This window comes from Choloepus didactylus, chromosome 1 (genome assembly GCF_015220235.1).
Source record: "Choloepus didactylus isolate mChoDid1 chromosome 1, mChoDid1.pri, whole genome shotgun sequence".
NCBI lineage: Eukaryota > Metazoa > Chordata > Mammalia > Pilosa > Megalonychidae > Choloepus > Choloepus didactylus.
This window is the reverse complement of record NC_051307.1, coordinates 154,122,215-154,141,501: the sequence shown is the minus strand read 5'-3', so window position 1 is coordinate 154,141,501 and position 19,287 is coordinate 154,122,215. Positions and strand designations below refer to the sequence as shown.

At 37.6% G+C, this 19,287-nt stretch overlaps 1 protein-coding gene across 9 annotated transcripts in view; it reads right to left on the bottom strand.

Moving 5' to 3' along the window:
- TFDP2 (transcription factor Dp-2) overlaps window positions 1–19,287 on the bottom strand; it is a 366,930-nt gene that overhangs the window by 34,464 nt on the left and 313,179 nt on the right. For all 9 annotated transcript variants that reach the window (XM_037843570.1, XM_037843604.1, XM_037843584.1 and 6 more), the window contains one exon: window positions 3,891–4,053. In XM_037843570.1, the coding sequence (XP_037699498.1) occupies window positions 3,891–4,053 (163 nt within the window). The remainder of the gene's footprint in view (window positions 1–3,890; window positions 4,054–19,287) is intronic.

Here is a 19,287-nt window from a genome sequence, read left to right as displayed (position 1 = left end):
GAAGCCCACGGTGTGCAGAGCTTAGAGGCAGGGGTGTCCCACAGAAGTGCCAGGAGCCCTCCCCCAATGCCAGGGACTTGTGGGCACCCAGCAGAGAGGAACTGTGGGGCACTTGAGCTGGAAGGGGAGAAGTGCAGCTCCACAGCCCCAAAAGCAGCTGGAACCACTGTGTTCTGGAAAGGACTCTGCCAAACTGCATGGGGCACATGCCCCACCCACAGGGCTGATGGTCCCCAGTGCACATGGAAAATTGGTGCACTGATTAGACCTCTACAGGGTTTGAAACCCCACTTGGTGCACAGACGAAGTTTGGGAGAACTGGTTTGAGGGAAGAGGTGGCTCAGGAGCACCATCTGCTGGTAGGTCAGGGAAAGTGCACTCCACCAAGTAGTAGCTCTGTCAAATGATAGATAAATGTTCAAATAATCCTGCTTTTCAAAAAGAACCCTATCAAGATAAGCAAATGCCAAAAGGTCAAAAACAACAGAAAATTATAAAGCATATGAAGAAACCAGAAGATAGAGATAACCCAAATGTACAAATTAAAAAGCCAGAGGAGACACAGAATTTGGAGCAATTAATCAAAGAAGTACTCACAGACAACAATATCATAGCTCAGGATATAAAGGACATGAAGAAGATTCTAGAAGAGCATAAAGAGGAATTTGCAAGAGTAAATTTAAAAAAATAGAATATCTTATGGAAATAAAAGATACTGTTGATCAAATTAAAAAGATCCTTGAGACACATAACACCAGATTTTGAGAGGTGGAGGAATGAACTAGAGAACTTGAAGATAGGGTGGTGGTAAGTAAAGGCACAAAATAATGAATGATGAAAAAAATTGAAATGGAGCTCAGGGAAATGATGGACAGCATGAAGTGCACAAATATAAGAAACACTGGTGTTCCAGAAGGGGAAGAGAAGAGTAAAGGGCTAGGAAGAGTATTTGAAGAAATTGTCAGGGAAAACTTCCCAACCTGTCTAAAGGACAAAAATACACAAATCAAAGATGCCCAAAGAACTCCAAGTAGAATAAATCCAAACAAACCCCCTCTGAGACATATTCTGATCAGCTTGTCAAATGCTGAAGAGGAGAAAGTTCTGAAAGCAGCAAGAGAGAAGTGACTCACCACACACAAGGGAAACCAAATAAGACTAAGAACTGACAACTAAGCGGGCACCATGGAGGCAAGAAGGCAGTGATATGACATATTCCTGATTCTGAAAGAGAAAAATTGTCAGCAAAGAATTCTTTATCCAGCAAAGCTCTCCTTCAAAATTGAGGGGGAGCTTAAAATTTTCACAAACAAATGCTGAGAGAATTTGTTAACAAGAGTTCTGCCCTATAAGAAATAGTAAAGGTGCTCTACCAGCCGAGAAAAAAAAAAAAAAGAAAGGAGAGAGAGGTCTGGAGAAGGGCACAGAACTGAAGAGTTTTAGTAAGGGTACCTTAAAGGAAATAAAGGGGGGGTGGAATACATTTGGTAAAAACAAACAAACAAACAAAAAAAAAAACCAAGGATATGATGGCTGATTCAAGAACTGCCTTCCCAGTAATAACACTGAATGTGAATGGATTAAACTCCCCAATTAAAAGATACAGATAGGCAGAATGGATCAAAAAATATGAACCATCAACATGTTGTTCAGAAGAGACTCATCGACACAAAGAAATTGAAAGTGAAAGGATGGAAAAAAAATATTCCATGCAAGCTACAGCCAAAAGAAAGCAGGGGTAGCAATACTAACTTCAGATAAAATAGACTTTAAATGCAAGGATGTCATAAGAGACAAAGGACACAATATACTAACCAAAGGGACAATTCACCACGTAGAAATATCAATCATAAATATTTATACACCCAATCAAGTGCTTACAAGTACATGAGACAAACACTGGCAAAACTGGAGGAAGCAACAGGTGTTTCCACAATAACTGTGGGAGACATCAGTACATCACTCACTCCTATAGAACAGATCAACCAGACTAGAGGACCAATAAGGAAACTGAGAATCTAAATAATGTGATAAACAAATGAGACTTAACAGATATATACAGAGCATTACATCCCAAATTACCAGGATATACATTCTTCTCTAGTGCTCATGGAACTTTCTCCAGGATAGATCACATGCTAGGGCATAAAACAAGCCTCAAAAAATTTTAAAAGATTGAAATTATTCAAAGCACATTCTCTGACCACAATGGAATAAAACTAGAAATCAATAACCATCAAAAATTTAGAACATTCACAAATATGTGGTTAAACAACACACTCCTAAACAATCAGTGGGTCAAGAAACAAAATATTAAGTATGTTATTTAAAGTTATAAAAAAAAAAAATTAAAGAACTACAGACTACAAATCTTCCAAATCATCAGAAAAATAACACAGAAATGAATGAATGGAAAAGACAAAACAAAAACCTTGCATATGTTCCAGGGATGGGGATGGGGAGTTGGTTAAAATGCACTGTAAGATATGTTGAAAAGTCCCAAAGGAAAAAAAAAAATCAGGGAAGGGGAATGATGAATGTGAATGTGCATTCATGTGTGTGTGCTTGGGAGTGTGTGCAATTTTACATAAGATGACTGGGGAATGCCTTAGTGTAGTGACATTTGGGTGAAGATTAGATGCAAGGGAGGGAGAAGCCATATAGATATCCGCAAAGAATGTTCAAGGCAAAGTGCAATGGCCTGAGTCAGGAATGTATGTGGCATATTTACAAAATGTGTGGCTGGAGTGTAGTATCCAAGGGATCACATAGTAGGAAATGAGATCAGAGAGATAATGGTGGGCCAGATCACAGAGTCTTATAAACCACTGCAAGAACTTTGGCTCTTACTCACAATGCTATATACTTTCTTTTCAAGTGCTCAGAGAACATTAAAAAGAGAAAAAAGAAACGTACAATATAATGGCTCACAAGGAAAATCTCAGTAAAATACAAAAAAGAAGAAACAGCACAACTCACATTCTCTTATCACAAGGTAATAAAAGTAAAAATTCTTAACAAAAGAAATCTCCATCACCTGTGAATATAAAAACTCTTTCTAATGTAATTATTTTGTCAAAGAGCAAATGAAAACCAAAATTTCAAAATATCTAAAAAATATATCACAATCAATGGGATATAGCTAAAGCAGTGCTCAAGACGGAAATTCACAGTCATAAAGAAATTTATTACTACACAAAAACAATAAAAGTAAATAAAGAATACATCATACTCTACGGGTTAGAAAAACAACCAAACTGGCTTCAGGAAAAAGAATAAAATATTGAAGATAAAAGCAGAAATCAACTGCAAATAGAAGATGAGTATGAACAAATACAAGAAATAGTTGTTTGGGAAAAAATAAAAACAAACTACTAACTTTAAAAAAGCTTAAAAAGCTAAAAAGTCCAAATAAAAGTACAAATAAAACAATTTTCAAGGAAAATGGGGTAACCACAGATACAGAGGAAATTAAAATATTCCAAATAATTTTAAGAACATGGAAGAAATGGAGGATTTTCTAAGAAAACATAAAATAGCAAACTGACTTCAAGGGAGATAGAAACCCTAAATAGACTGGTTACCAAGGAAGAAATGGAGAAAGCTATCTAAGAGCTTCCCTTCAGTAACCCCAAATTACACTGTGAAAATAATACATACCTGTTTATCATTCTGTTTATGTAAATAATAAAAGAATGGTTTCTAAAATAAAACAAACAAAAATCAATACCCCCACCACCACCGACAGGAAACATGTAACTCCGAAGTAAAGGAATAGTTGGGGATTCCCTAGCCTGTGTAATTCCACACATCTATGACACAGACAACCCAAAGAGGTAAACTGTCTTATAACTTATCATAATCAATGTGAAAGTTCAAGATTTACCTACCGAATCGGCTGCTAAATGGTTATTTGAATTGGTGAACTCTGATACCAGCTCATCAGCTACTTCATTATATGATGTTGTTCCTTTCCGTTGAACTTTCTCACACACCTTCATTGAAAAATGTCTCAAGCCTTTTCCATTTTTATCTCCTTTTTTGCTTCGTTTACTGGAATAGAAAAAACTCTTTATATTCCTTTATACTTAGAGACTTCTTTTACAAAACTATAAAATAATACAAGAAGATAACTTAATTTTTGCCTAAAGTGATAAGATTTAAAACTGAATTAGAGATGAGGAAATGTTTTTAAACTAGAAGCTAGAGTATTTTCCTATGCACATCATTCATTCAACAAATATTTATAACCACTTACTTATGTGCGAGGCACTGTTCTAGACACTGGGACTAAATCAGCAAAAACAAAACAAAACAAAACAAAACAAAACCCTGGCCTTGTAGAGTTTACACTCTAGTCAATGCTTAACTTTTTGTATTATATGTATATTATGGGGTTTTTTCCCCTAAAATTAAAAGTATCACTATTCTATTTCATTTCTTCTCAATTTTTAATCAGGTATCACCGGTATTAATAATTGATATAAACATTCAATTACTTTGTTTGCTTAATGCCTATGCTTAAATTTTGATAACTTAATCTATCTTTAAATTTTTCTGTTTAAATATTAGTTCTGCTAATATCTTGAATGCCAACTATATGAAAAGAACTGTGCTGGGGATCAGAAGAACAAAAACAGAGGCAAAATTCTTTACTTCAATACAATTTTGGGAAACGAAGGAGAGAGAAAACAGATACATAATGACAGATAATTGCAATACAGTAAAGTGCCAAGTCAGGGTCATCCACAATGTTTTATGATACCTGGGCAGAGGGACTTCTGGTCAACCTAGGAGTGGAAGCCTTGCTGGGGGAGGGTCATGAAGGATGAGTACAAGCCAAGTGAAGGCAGTGAGAAAGGGCTTCCAGGCAGGGGCATCAGCAGTAGTAATGTAAGAGACTTATAAACCAACAGTGCAGTTTTACCAGAATACAGAGTGAAAGATAAGGGATGAGGCAGAAAATTAGATAAAGGGCCGGGCCTTAAATGCCATGCAGAGAAACCTGAACTTCATCATACTCTATCAGGATAATTATATTTATTTATAAATTACCTATAGGTTCTATTTTTTGTGTGTTGTGTTAATTAAGAAACAAATACTAAATACATCCTGTTGAAACAATGAGATAAGGAAAGATTTCTACTTTCTTTTTCCCACATTGACAAAAAATTATCTCATGTACCCACTGTGGTACAAGTACCTCAGAGACCACTAACGAAATTTTGTGAAACCACTAAATGGTATTGTGTGTGTGTGTGTGTGTGTGTGTGTGTGTGTGTGTCACAGGGGGATTTTCATTTAGGTAGAGACTCTGGCTGCAATGTATAAGCATGGGGGGCAAAAGCATAGGCAGGAAAGCCAGTTCGGAGGTTACTGCAATAGCCCAGACAAGAATGGCTACTGGGCTGTGTAGGGGTAGGAGAGGAAGAGATGGAGTTGCCAAATTTTAGGAAGAAAAAATCAGTAGAATGAAGTGATTGAATGCTGTGGAGGGTAAGGAAGAGGGAAACAGGAGAATGACATTTAGAAAGAAGGGTCATTTACAGAGATCCAGGAGAAAGGAATAAGTTATGAATCCCATTTTAAATATGATGAGCTGCAATGTCCAGTATGGGAGCCATTACCCAGATGTAGCTATTAAGCACTTGAAATGAGGGACTCTGAACTGAAACTGTGCTGCAAATATAAAATACACATGGAATTCTGAAGACTTAGTTTGAGAAAAGAATGTGAAGTATCTCATATTTTTCATATTGATAAAATGTTGAAATATAGTATTGTGAATATATTAGATTAAATAAAAGACAACATTAAAACTAATTTTACCTGCTTTTTACTTTTTTTATTTGGCTATTATAAAATTTAAAATTCCATATGTGGTGTGCATTACATTTCAATTGGACAGCAATGATATTGAACTTGACATGCCTATAGCACATCCAAAATGATATATTCAATAGATAGTTGAATATATGGAACATATGAGGCTGCAGCTTAAAGAAGTCAACCACAACTTTATCAGCAACTGTACCCATACCAATCTCCTTCCCATAGTCTGAGAATTAGGCATCCCAAATGCTTTTCAAAGCCAACTGCTATTAAAAAAAAAAAAAAAAAAAAAAGATTTATTGAAATATAATTTACATCCCACAAATGTCACAATTTTAAAGTATAAAATTCAGTGGTTTTTAATATATTCAGAATTGTGAAACTATTACTGTATCTAATTTCCTCTCTCCAAAAAGAAATCCTGTACCCAGTAGCAGTTCTCTCCACATTCCCTTCTCTACCTAGTCCCTGTAACTGCTCTTCTACTTTCTGTTCCTATGGATTTGCCTATTCTTCAAAGTCAAGTTTTCAACTTGAAGTTTTTATCCTAGTGCTTCCATTTCTGTATGGTTTGTTCACCTTGAGCTGTTCCATCCTGTGTTATTTTTTAAATACATAACTTATCATGTAACCTGAATTTGATCAAGCCTCTAGATCTAACTACCAATTTACAGGAAATACAGAGTAGAGCAGAACATGCTAAATCCAGCACAGGGATGCAATCAGCAAAATATTCAGCATTTCTCTTTAGAACACACAATGTGGTATCTCTGACTAAAAAAAGGTGAATAAAAGAGAGAGGGTGCTCTAGATTCCTAGCAGCTAAAACAAATACCATACAATGGGTTGGCTTAAACAATGGGAATTTATTGGCCCACAGTTTTAAAGCTAGGAGAAGTCCAAAACTGAAGTGTCATCAAGGCAATGCTTTCTCTCCAAAAAAACGGCGTTCTGGCTGCAGGTAATCCTTGGTCCTTGGCTTTTCCATCACATGGCAACACGCATGGTGGGGGCGGTTTCTTCTCCTTTCTATCCTGGGTTCCACTGACTCCCACCTTCTGGCTGCTCCCAGTGGCTTCTCTCTCTTCGTCCAATTTCCTTTGCTTATAAGGACTTCAGCCATTTTGGATTAAGGCCCACCATCACTCAGTTTGGACACAACTTAACTATAACATCTTCAAAGGTCCTATTCACCAATGTGTTGACACCTACAGGACCAGGGTTGGGACATGAACACGCCTTCTGTGGCGACAAGATTCAATCCCCAATAGAGAGGGAGAGGGAGAGAGGGAAAGAGAGAGAATCCAGAGAGGGAAGGAGGGAAACCTATATATTTTAAAGACCTATCAATTTATTTAAATCCTGATTCAGCAAAATGTAAATACCCACACACAAATAACACCACTCTGGGGGATTCTGGGAAGATAGCAGCAGCAGCATAGTTTTCAAACTCTTTAAATCCTTACATAGGGGCAAGATGGAAGACTGGTGAGCTGTATGTTTTAGTTACTCCTCCAGGAAAGTAGGTAGAAAGCCAGGAACTACGTGGACTGGACACCACAGAGCAATCTGTCTTTGGGCATACTTCATACAACACTCATGAAAATGTCGAACTGCTGAGATCAGCGAAATCTAAGTTTTTGCGGCCAGGGGACTCGCGCCCCTCCCTGCCAGGCTCAGTCCCGTGGGAGGAGGGGCTGTCAGCTCCGGGAAGGAAAAGGGAGAACTGCAGTGGCTGCTCTTATCGGAAACTCATTCTACTGATCCAGACTCCAACCATAGATAGACAGAGACCAGACACCAGAGAATCTGTGAGCAGCCAGCCCAGCAGAGAGGAGACAGGCATAGAAAAAAAACAACACGAAAAACTCCAAAATAAAAGCAGAGGATTTTTGGAGTTCTGGTGAACACAGAAAGGGGAAGGCCGGAGCTCAGGCCTTGAGGCGCATATGCAAATCCCGAAGCAAAGCTGATCTCTCTGCCCTGTGGACCTTTCCTTAATGGCCCTGGTTGCTTTGTCTCTTAGCATTTCAATAACCCATTAGATCTCTGAGGAGGACCCTTTTTTTTTTTTTTTAAATCCTTTTTTCTTTTTCTAAAACAATTACTCTAAGAAGCCCAATACAGAAAGCTTCAAAGACTTTCAATTTGGGCACGTCAAGTCAAGAGCAGAACTAAGAGAGCTCTGAGACAAAAGGCAATAATTCAGTGGCTGAGAAAATTCACTAAACACCACAACTTCCCAAGAAAACGGGGGTGTCCACTCACAGCCACCATCCTGGTGGACAGGAAACACTCCTGCCCATCACCAGCCCCATAGCCCAGAGCTGCCCCAGACAACCCAGTGTGACGGAAGGGCTTCAAATAACAGGCACACACCACAAAACTGGGCGTGGACATTAGCCTTCCCTGCAAACTCAGCTGATTGTCCCAGAGTTGGGAAGGTGGAGCAGTGTGAATTAACAAAGCCCCATTCAACCATCATTTGAGCAGACTGGGAGCCTCCCTACACAGCCCAGCAGCCCAGAACTGCCCTGAGGGGACGGCACTCACCTGTGACATAGCACAGTCATCCCTCAACAGAGGACCCGGGGTGCACAGCCTGGAAGAGGGGCCCACTTGCAAGTCTCAGGAGCCATACGCCAATACCAAGGACTTGTGGGTCAGTGGCAGAGACAAACTGTGGCAGGACTGAACTGAAGGATTAGACTATTGCACCAGCTTTAAAACTCTAGGATCACCAGAGAGATTTGATTATTAGGGCCACCCCCCCTCCCCGACTGCCCAGAAACACGCCCCACATACAGGGCAGGCAACACCAACTACACACGCAAGCTTGGTACACCAATTGGGCACCACAAGACTCACTCCCCCACTCACCAAAAAGGCTAAGCAGGGGAGAACTGGCTTGTGGAGAACAGGTGGCTCGTGGACGCCACCTGCTGGTTAGTTAGAGAAAGTGTACTCCACGAAGCTGTAGATCTGATAAATTAGAGATAAGGACTTCAATAGGTCTACAAACCCTAAAAGAACCCTATCCAGTTCAGCAAATGCCACGAGGCCAAAAACAACAGAAAATTATAAAGCATATGAAAAAACCAGACGATATGGATAACCCAAGCCCAAGCACCCAAATCAAAAGACCAGAAGAGATACAGCACCTAGAGCAGCTACTCAAAGAACTAAAGATGAACAATTAGACCATAGTACGGGATATGAAGGAAACCAAGAAGACTCTAGAAGAGCATAAAGAAGACATTGCAAGACTAAATAAAAAAATGGATGATCTTATGGAAATTAAAGAAACTGTTGACCAAATTAAAAAGATTCTGGACACTCATAGTACAAGACTAGAGGAAGTTGAACAACGAATCAGTGACCTGGAAGATGACAGAATGGAAAATGAAAGCATAAAAGAAAGAATGGGGAAAAAAATTGAAAAAATCGAAACAGACCTCAGGGATATGATAGATAATATGAAACGTCCAAATATAAGACTCATTGCTGTCCCAGAAGGGGAAGAAAAGGGTAAAGGTCTAGGAAGAGTATTCAAAGAAATTGTTGGGGAAAACTTCCCAAATCTTCTAAACAACATAAATACACAAATCATAAATGCTCAGCGAACTCCAAATAGAATAAATCCAAATAAACCCACTCCAAGACATATACTGATCGCACTGTCAAACACAGAAGAGAAGGAGCAAGTTCTGAAAGCAGCAAGAGAAAAGCAATTCACCACATACAAAGGAAACAGCATAAGACTAAGTAGTGACTACTCAGCAGCCACCATGGAGGCAAGAAGGCAGTGGCATGATATATTTAAAATTCTGAGTGAGAAAAATTTCCAGCCAAGACTACTTTATCCAGCAAAGCTCTCCTTCAAATTTGAGGGAGAGCTTAAATTTTTCACAGACAAACAAATGCTGAGAGAATTTGCTAACAAGAGACCTGCCCTACTGGAGATACTAAAGGGAGCCGTACAGACAGAGAAACAAAGACAGGACAGAGAGACTTGGAGAAAGATTCAGTACTACAGAGATTCGGTATGGGTACAATAAAGGATATTAATAGAGAGAGGGGAAAGATATGGCAAACATAAACCAAAGGATAAGATGGCTGATTCAAGAAATGTCTTCACGGTTATAACGTTGAATGTAAATGGATTAAACTCCCCAATTAAAAGATATAGATTCGCAGAATGGATCAAAAAAAATGAACCATCAATATGTTGCATACAAGAGACTCATCTTAGACATAGGGACACAAAGAAACTGAAAGTGAAAGGATGGAAAAAATATTTCATGCAAGCTACAGCCAAAAGAAAGCAGGTGTAGCAATATTAATCTCATAAAATAGACTTCAAATGCAGGGATGTTTTGAGAGACAAAGAAGGCCATTAGATTTAACAGACATATACAGGACATTACATCCCAAATCACCAGGATACACATACTTTTCTAGTGCTCACGGAACTTTCTCCAGAATAGATCATATGCTGGGACATAAAACAAGCCTCAATAAATTTAAAAAGATTGAAATTATTCAAAGCACATTCTCTGACCACAATGGAATACAATTAGAAGTCAATAACCATCAGAGACTTAGAAAATTCACAAATACCTGGAGGTTAAACAACACACTCCTAAACAATCAGTGGGTTAAAGAAGAAATAGCAAGAGAAATTGCTAAATATATAGAGACGAATGAAACTGAGAACACAACATACCAAAACCTATGGGATGCAGCAAAAGCAGTGCTAAGGGGGAAATTTATAGCACTAAACGCATATATTAAAAAGGAAGAAAGAGCCAAAATCAAAGAACTAATGGATCAACTGAAGAAGCTAGAAAATGAACAGCAAACCAATCCTAAACCAAGTACAAGAAAAGAAATAACAAGGATGAAAGCAGAAATAAATGACATAGAGAACAAAAAAACAATAGAGAGGATAAATATCACCAAAAGTTGGTTCTTTGAGAAGATCAACAAGATTGACAAGCCCCTTGCTAGACTGACAAAATCAAAAAGAGAGAAGACCCATATAAACAAAATAATGAATGAAAAAGGTGACATAACTGCAGATCCTGAAGAAATTAAAAAAATTATAAGAGGATATTATGAACAACTGTATGGCAATAAACTGGATAATGTAGAAGAAATGGACAATTTCCTGGAAACATATGAACAACCTAGACTGACCAGAGAAGAAATAGAAGAACTCAACCAACCCATCACAAGCAAAGAGATCCAATCAGTCATCAAAAATCTTCCCACAAATAAATGCCCAGGGCCAGATGGCTTCACAGGGGAATTCTACCAAACTTTCCAGAAAGAACTGACACCAATCTTACTCAAACTCTTTCAAAACATTGAAGAAAATGGAACACTACCTAACTCATTTTATGAAGCTAACATCAATCTAATACCAAAACCAGGCAAAGATGCTACAAAAAAGGAAAACTACCGGCCAATCTCCCTAATGAATATAGATGCAAAAATCCTCAACAAAATACTTGCAAATCGAATCCAAAGACACATTAAAAAAATCATACACCATGACCAAGTGGGGTTCATTCCAGGCATGCAAGGATGGTTCAACATAAGAAAAACAATCAATGTATTACAACACATTAACAAGTCAAAAGGGAAAAATCAATTGATCATCTCAATAGATGCTGAAAAAGCATTTGATAAAATCCAACATCCGTTTTTGATAAAAACACTTCAAAAGGTAGGAATTGAAGGAAACTTCCTCAACATGATAAAGACCATATATGAAAAACCCACAGCCAGCATAGTACTCAATGGTGAGAGACTGAAAGCCTTCCCTCTAAGATCAGGAACAAGACAAGGATGCCCGCTGTCACCACTGTTATTCAACATTGTGCTGGAAGTGCTAGCCAGGGCAATCCGGCAAGACAAAGAAATAAAAGGCATCCAAATTGGAAAAGAAGAAGTAAAACTGTCATTGTTTGCAGACGATATGATCTTATATCTAGAAAACCCTGAGAAATCGACGATGCAGCTACTAGAGCTAATAAACAAATTTAGCAATGTAGCGGGATACAAGATTAATGCACATAAGTCAGTAATGTTTCTAAATGCTAGAAATGAACAAACTGAAGAGACACTCAAGAAAAAGATACCATTTTCAATAGCAACTAAAAAAATTAAGTACCTAGGAATAAACTTAACCAAAGATGTAAAAGACCTATACAAAGAAAACTACATAACTCTACTAAAAGAAATAGAAGGGGACCTTAAAAGATGGAAAAATATTCCATGTTCATGGATAGGAAGGCTAAATGTCATTAAGATGTCAATTCTACCCAAACTCATCTACAGATTCAATGCAATCCCAATCAAAATTCCAACAACCTACTTTGCAGACTTGGAAAAGCTAGTTATCAAATTTATTTGGAAAGGGAAGATGCCTCGAATTGCTAAAGACACTCTAAAAAAGAAAAACGAATTGGGAGGACTTACACTCCCTGACTTTGAAGCTTATTATAAAGCCACAGTTGCCAAGACAGCATGGTACTGGCACAAAGATAGACATATAGATCAATGGAATCGAATTGAGAATTCAGAGATAGACCCTCAGATCTATGGCCGACTGATCTTTGATAAGGCCCCCAAAGTCACTGAACTGAGCCATAATGGTCTTTTCAACAAATGGGGCTGGGAGAGTTGGATATCCATATCCAAAAGAATGAAAGAGGACCCCTACCTCACCCCCTACACAAAAATTAACTCAAAATGGACCAAAGATCTCAATATAAAAGAAAGTACCATAAAACTCCTAGAAGATAATGTAGGAAAACATCTTCAAGACCTTGTATTAGGCGGCCACTTCCTAGACTTTACACCAAAAGCACAAGCAACAAAAGAGAAAATAGATAAATGGGAACTCCTCAAGCTTAGAAGTTTCTGCACCTCAAAGGAATTTCTCAAAAAGGTAAAGAGGCAGCCAACTCAATGGGAAAAAATTTTTGGAAACCATGTATCTGACAAAAGACTGATATCTTGCATATACAAAGAAATCCTGCAACTCAATGACAATAGTACAGACAGCCCAATTATAAAATGGGCAAAAGATATGAAAAGACAGTTCTCTGAAGAGGAAATACAAATGGCCAAGAAACACATGAAAAAATGTTCAGCTTCACTAGCTATTAGAGAGATGCAAATTAAAACCACAATGAGATACCATCTAACACCGGTTAGAATGGCCGCCATTAAACAAACAGGAAACTACAAATGCTGGAGGGGATGTGGAGAAATTGGAACTCTTATTCATTGTTGGTGGGACTGTATAATGGTTCAGCCACTCTGGAAGTCAGTCTGGCAGTTCCTTAGAAAACTAGATATAGAGCTACCATTCGATCCGGCGATTGCACTTCTCGGTATATACCTGGAAGATCGGAAAGCAGTGACACGAACAGATATCTGCACGCCAATGTTCATAGCAGCATTATTCACAATTGCCAAGAGATGGAAACAACCCAAATGTCCTTCAACAGATGAGTGGATAAATAAAATGTGGTATATACACACGATGGAATACTACGCGTCAGTAAGAAGGAACGATCTCGTGAAACATATGACAACATGGATGAACCTTGAAGACATAATGCTGAGTGAAATAAGCCAGGCACAAAAAGAGAAATATTATATGCTACCACTAATGTGAACTTTGAAAAATGTAAAACAAATGGTTTATAATGTAGAATGTAGGGGAACTAGCAGTAGAGAGTAATTAAGGAAGGGGGAACAATAATCCAAGAAGAACAGATAAGCTTTTTAACATTCTGGGGATGCCCAGAAATGACTATGGTCTGTTAATTTCTGATGGATATAGTAGGAACAAGTTCACAGAAAGGTTGCTATATTATGCAACTTTCTTGGGGTAAAGTAGGAACATGTTGGAAGTTAAGCAGTTATCTTAGGTTAGTTGTCTTTTTCTTACTCCCTTGTTATGGTCTCTTGGAAATGTTCTTTTATTGTATGTTTGTTTTCTTTTTAACTTTTTTTTTCATACAGTTGATTTAAAAAAGAAGGGAAAGTTAAAAAAAAAAAAAAAGAAAGAAAGAAAAACAAGGAAAAAAAAATGATGTAGTGCCCCCTTGAGGAGCCTGTGGAGAATGCAGGGGTATTCGCCTACCCCACCTCCATGGTTGCTAACATGACCACAGACATAGGGGACTGGTGGTTTGATGGGTTGAGCCCTCTACCATAAGTTTTACCCTTGGGAAGACGGTTGCTGCAAAGGAGAGGCTAGGCCTCCCTATATTTGTGCCTAAGAGTCTCCTCCTGAATGCCTCTTTGTTGCTCAGATGTGGCCCTCTCTCTCTGGCTAAGCCAACTTGAAAGGTGAAATCACTGCCCTCCCCCCTACGTGGGATCAGACACCCAGGGGAGTGAATCTCCCTGGCAACGTGGAATATGACTCCCGGGGAGGAATGTAGACCCGGCATCGTGGGACGGAGAACATCTTCTTGACCAAAAGGGGGATGTGAAAGGAAATGAAATAAGCTTCAGTGGCAGAGAGATTCCAAAACGAGCCGAGAGGTCACTCTGGTGGGCACTCTTACGCACACTTTAGACAACCCTTTTTAGGTTCTAAAGAATTGGGGTAGCTGGTGGTGGATACCTGAAACTATCAAACTACAACCCAGAACCCATGAATCTCGAAGACAGTTGTATAAAAATGTAGCTTATGAGGGGTGACAATGGGATTGGGAAAGCCATATGGACCACACTCCACTTTGTCTAGTTTATGGATGGATGAGTAGAAAAATAGGGGAAGGAAACAAACAGACAAAGGTACCCAGTGTTCTTTTTTACTTCAATTGCTCTTTTTCACTCTAATTATTATTCTTGTTATTTTTGTGTGTGTGCTAATGAAGGTGTCAGGGATTGATTTAGGTGATGAATGTACAACTATGTAATGGTACTGTAAACAATCGAAAGTACGATTTGTTTTGTATGACTGCGTGGTATGTGAATATATCTCAATAAAATGATTAAAAAAATAAAAAAAATAAAAATAAAAAAATAAATCCTTACATAAAAACAGATAAAACAAGGAGACAGCAAAACTAAAATCCCCTTGACAACATTTACAACTAGGGTAAGGCAATAAAGTACCCCCATCCCACCTAGAATATAAAACACCAACAGCCAAAAGGCTGCATGGTAGTGTCTGTGCAGGCAGAAAAAGTACTCAAAGGGACTGCATCAAGAATAGGATACCCCCAAACAGCTAACAAGTGTTTACTAGAAAGCACAGCAGGTCAATGTGAGAGCAGCTGTTGAAACGGGGAGGGCTTTTGTCCTTTCCAATACCAGTTGAGTGCAAGGGGCCCAAAGTAAGTACTGGAGAGGCTACAACAATCTGGCCTGTATGACTTCCAAAACTGAGATCCAAATATTGGATATATTGGCAAATATTGGATCAACCTCACTTGGATCAAGCCTCTGGAATTTACTGCTAAACTTCAGGAAATACAGAGGACAGGGGACATGTTGAGCTGCATATGAGTATGCAATCAGTAGTAATGACCTAACTGAAGAGGCAATCAAGAAAAAAATTCCGTTCACAATAGCAACTAAAAAAATCAAATATCAATACTGGCAAATATTGAAGATAGGCAGAAATTATCATTACAGATAAGAGTACCTGAAGATGAAAATCAAAGCAAGGGAACACAATAAATACTAAATGTTTTAATTCAAGAAAATGTTCATAAAATCATAATTAAAAAAGATTTAAAACTACCTACCTGAGAATATCAACCCAGAATAACAGATACTAAAATATTTTAGTAAAATTACTGGATTTCAAAGAAAAAGAATTCTCTGGTCATCTAGAAGAAAAGAACAACAATGTGTGCACCAGAAGAAAATAAATATACTTAAGGAATTAAAACAAAAAATGAGTCAAGGATTTTGTACTTAGGAAAACTGACCTAATTCAAATGTAAGGGGCACAAAAACTCAGTGAATATTATTCACATACGCCTATTCTGAGGAAATAGAGAACAAGCCTGAGACAATCAAAATGAGTAGGAAGACACTGACATAAGGCCTGATGGCAAATATTAAATATATAGTTAGCTGAAGAGGTAAGACTAAGTAAGAGGGAAAGAGTATAGCATATAATGGCTATATGTTCCAACAATGTAGATAATTGCAACCATTTAAAAATGGAAAGAAATAGGCAGAGAGTATGCACATTTTAAAAAAATGTTTTCAGTGGTAATTAAGTATTACTATGTAAGTATTATTATTTGGGACTATCGAATATGTAATATAGGATAAAGCTAATGAGTAATTATCATGTATACTACTTTTATCATCCCCTTCATCCTGTATGTCCTTGAGAACTGGGTTCTCAGTGTAGAAGAAAGGGGACTGAGATGTAATGAAGAGGTTAAGATTTTGAATTATAAGTATAAATAAGAATCCATGATATATTATCTTTATGTGTCTGTATGAATCTTAGCTCTGTTCATTTAAAGAGACTAGAAAAAATGACCAACCCAGTAGCAATGAGTATCCCTAGCCCTGAAATTGAGTATGACAGACAATTCTAACTAAAGGAAACAAAGGCTTCTTAGAGAAACAGCTGATTCCAAATCTAGCGCAGGAAATGTACAAGATGAGTTCAGAAACTTTTTGTCATACCAAATAATAAAAAAGTTATCAAAGACTATCAAGGCCAAGTAGAAGAGGATCTCACTTGCCAAAGGTGGGAAAATTTAAGCTTTAATAGAGGTTAAAATTGCAATGTATGAAATCTATTAAATATGTTTAAATCCATGAGTTCATAATGATATTTTAAAAAGGGAAAACTTAGTTACCTCTGGAGAAAGACAGGAACAAATCCATTTTGAAAATTGCTCAATAAAGGGAAGGGATCGAGAGTTATTCTGCTTTCCTATATGAACTGTCCCTCTAGGTAACCAAGTAGTAGATGAGGGAAAGTGTCTTTACAGAAAAGTAGTCCAAGTAATAATTGAAAAGGAAATGACAGAATTAGAATAATGTCATTTGTAACCAATGATGAATTAATAGATATAGGCATTAAGCATCAGTGGTGCTCATGTTATAAAGAGAGAGATAATCAAATTTTATGTACCTCGTAATTTAAGACTACACCACTACCAATAGTCTTACCAAAGGGATCAAACCTCACTTGGATCAAGCCTCTGGAATTTAATGCTAAACTTCAGGAAATACAGAGGACAGGGGACATGTTGAGCTGCATATGAGTATGCAATCAGTAGTAATGACCTAACTGAAGAGGCAATCAAGAAAAAAATTCCATTCACAATAGCAACTAAAAAAATCAAATATCTAGGAATAAACTTAACCAAGGATGTAAAAGACCTCTACACAGAAAATTACAAAACGTCACTGAAAAAGGACCTAAATAGGTGGAAAGATACTCTATGTTCAAGGATAGGAAGGCTAAAAGTCGTTAGATGTCAATTCTACCCAATCTGATCTACAGATTCAAGACAATTCCAATCAAAATTCCAACAACATACTTTGCAGACTTGGAAAAGTTAGTTATCAAATTTATTTGGAAGGGAAATGGGCTCAAATTGCCAAAAACATCCTAAAAAAGAAGAATAAAGTGGGAGGACTTACACTTCCTGACTTTAAAGCCTACTGTAAAGCCCAGTAGTCAAAACAGCATGGTACTGGCACAAAGATATACTTATTGATCAATGGGATTGAATTGAGAGTGCAGAAATAGACCCCCAGATCTATGGTCGACTGATTTTTGACAAGGCCCCAAATCCACTGAACTGGAACAGAAGAGTCTCTTCAAAAATGGGGCTGGGAGAACTGGATATCCATATCCAAAAGAATGAAAGAGGACCCCTACACCTCACACTCTATAAAAAATTAACTCAAAGTCAATCAAAGACCTCAAGATAAAAGCCAGTACCATAAAACTCCTAGAAGATAATATAGGGAAACATCTTCAAAACCTAGTAATAGGAGGTCGCTTCTTAGACTTTACACCCAAAGCACAAGCAAGGAAAGAAAAAAATACATAAATGAGAACTCCTCAGAATCAAAGCTTCTGTACCTCAAAGGACTTTGTCAAAAAGGTGAAGAGGCAGCCAACTCAATGGGAGAAAATATTTGGAAAACATATATCTGATAAGAGACTGATATTCTGCATATATAAAAAAATCCTACAATTGAACGACAATAGTGCAAACAGCCCAATTATAAAATGGGCAAAAGTTATGAAAGGTCATTTTTCCGAAACGGAAATACAAATGGCTAAAAAACACATGAAAAAATATTCATCTTCACTTGCTATTAGGGAAATGCAAATCAAGACCACAATGAGATACCATCGCACACCAATAAGAATGGCTGCCATTAAACAAACAGGGAATTACAAAAGCTGGAGAGGATATGGAGAAACTGGAACTCTTATCCACTGCTGATGGGAATGTATAATAGTTCAGCCACTGTGGAAGACAGTTTGGCAGTTCCTCAGAAAATTAAATATCAAGTTACCCTATGATCCGGCAATTCTACTACTCGGTGTATTCCCAGAAGATCTGAAAGCAGTGACATGAACAGACATTTGCACAGCGATGTTCATAGCAGCATTGTTCACAAATGCTGAAAGATGGAAATAATTCAAGTGTCCTTCAAAAGACAAGTGGATAAACAAAATGTGGTATACACACACAATGGAATACAATACAGCAGGAAGAAGGAATAAAGTCCTGAAACATGTGAAAACATGGATGAACTCTAAGGACATGATGCTAAATGAAATAAGTCAGACACAAAAGGAGACACTCTTTGTTACCACTAATATGAAGTCCCCGAATAATGTAAAATCAGTGTCTTAAAATGTAGAATATAGGGGACCTAGAGACAGACAGAAGCTAGAGAAGGGAGAACAATTACCTAATATGTACAGACTGTTAACGAGGTTGAATTTAAGGGCATAGGAATGGACAGGGGTGATGATGGATCATTAATGAGATAATAAGTATCAGTGCCATACTGAAAGCAAGCATAATTGACAGGGGTTGTTTAAGGGCATGTATCCCACAGATCAGCACTACAAATATAAATAAGTGCTTCCATGATCTACTTTTTTTTTTTTTTTTTTTTTTTAAATCATCATTTTATTGAGATATATTCACATACCACGCAGTCATACAAAACAAATTGTACTTTCGATTGTTTACAGTACCATTACATAGTTGTACATTCATCACCTAAATCAATCCCTGACACCTTCATTAGCACACACACAAAAATAACAAGAATAATAATTAGAGTGAAAAAGAGCAATTGAAGTAAAAAAGAACACTGGGTACCTTTGTCTGTCTGTTTCCCTCCCCTACTTTTCTACACATCCATCCATAAACTAGACAAAGTGGTGTTTGGTCCTTATGGCTTTCC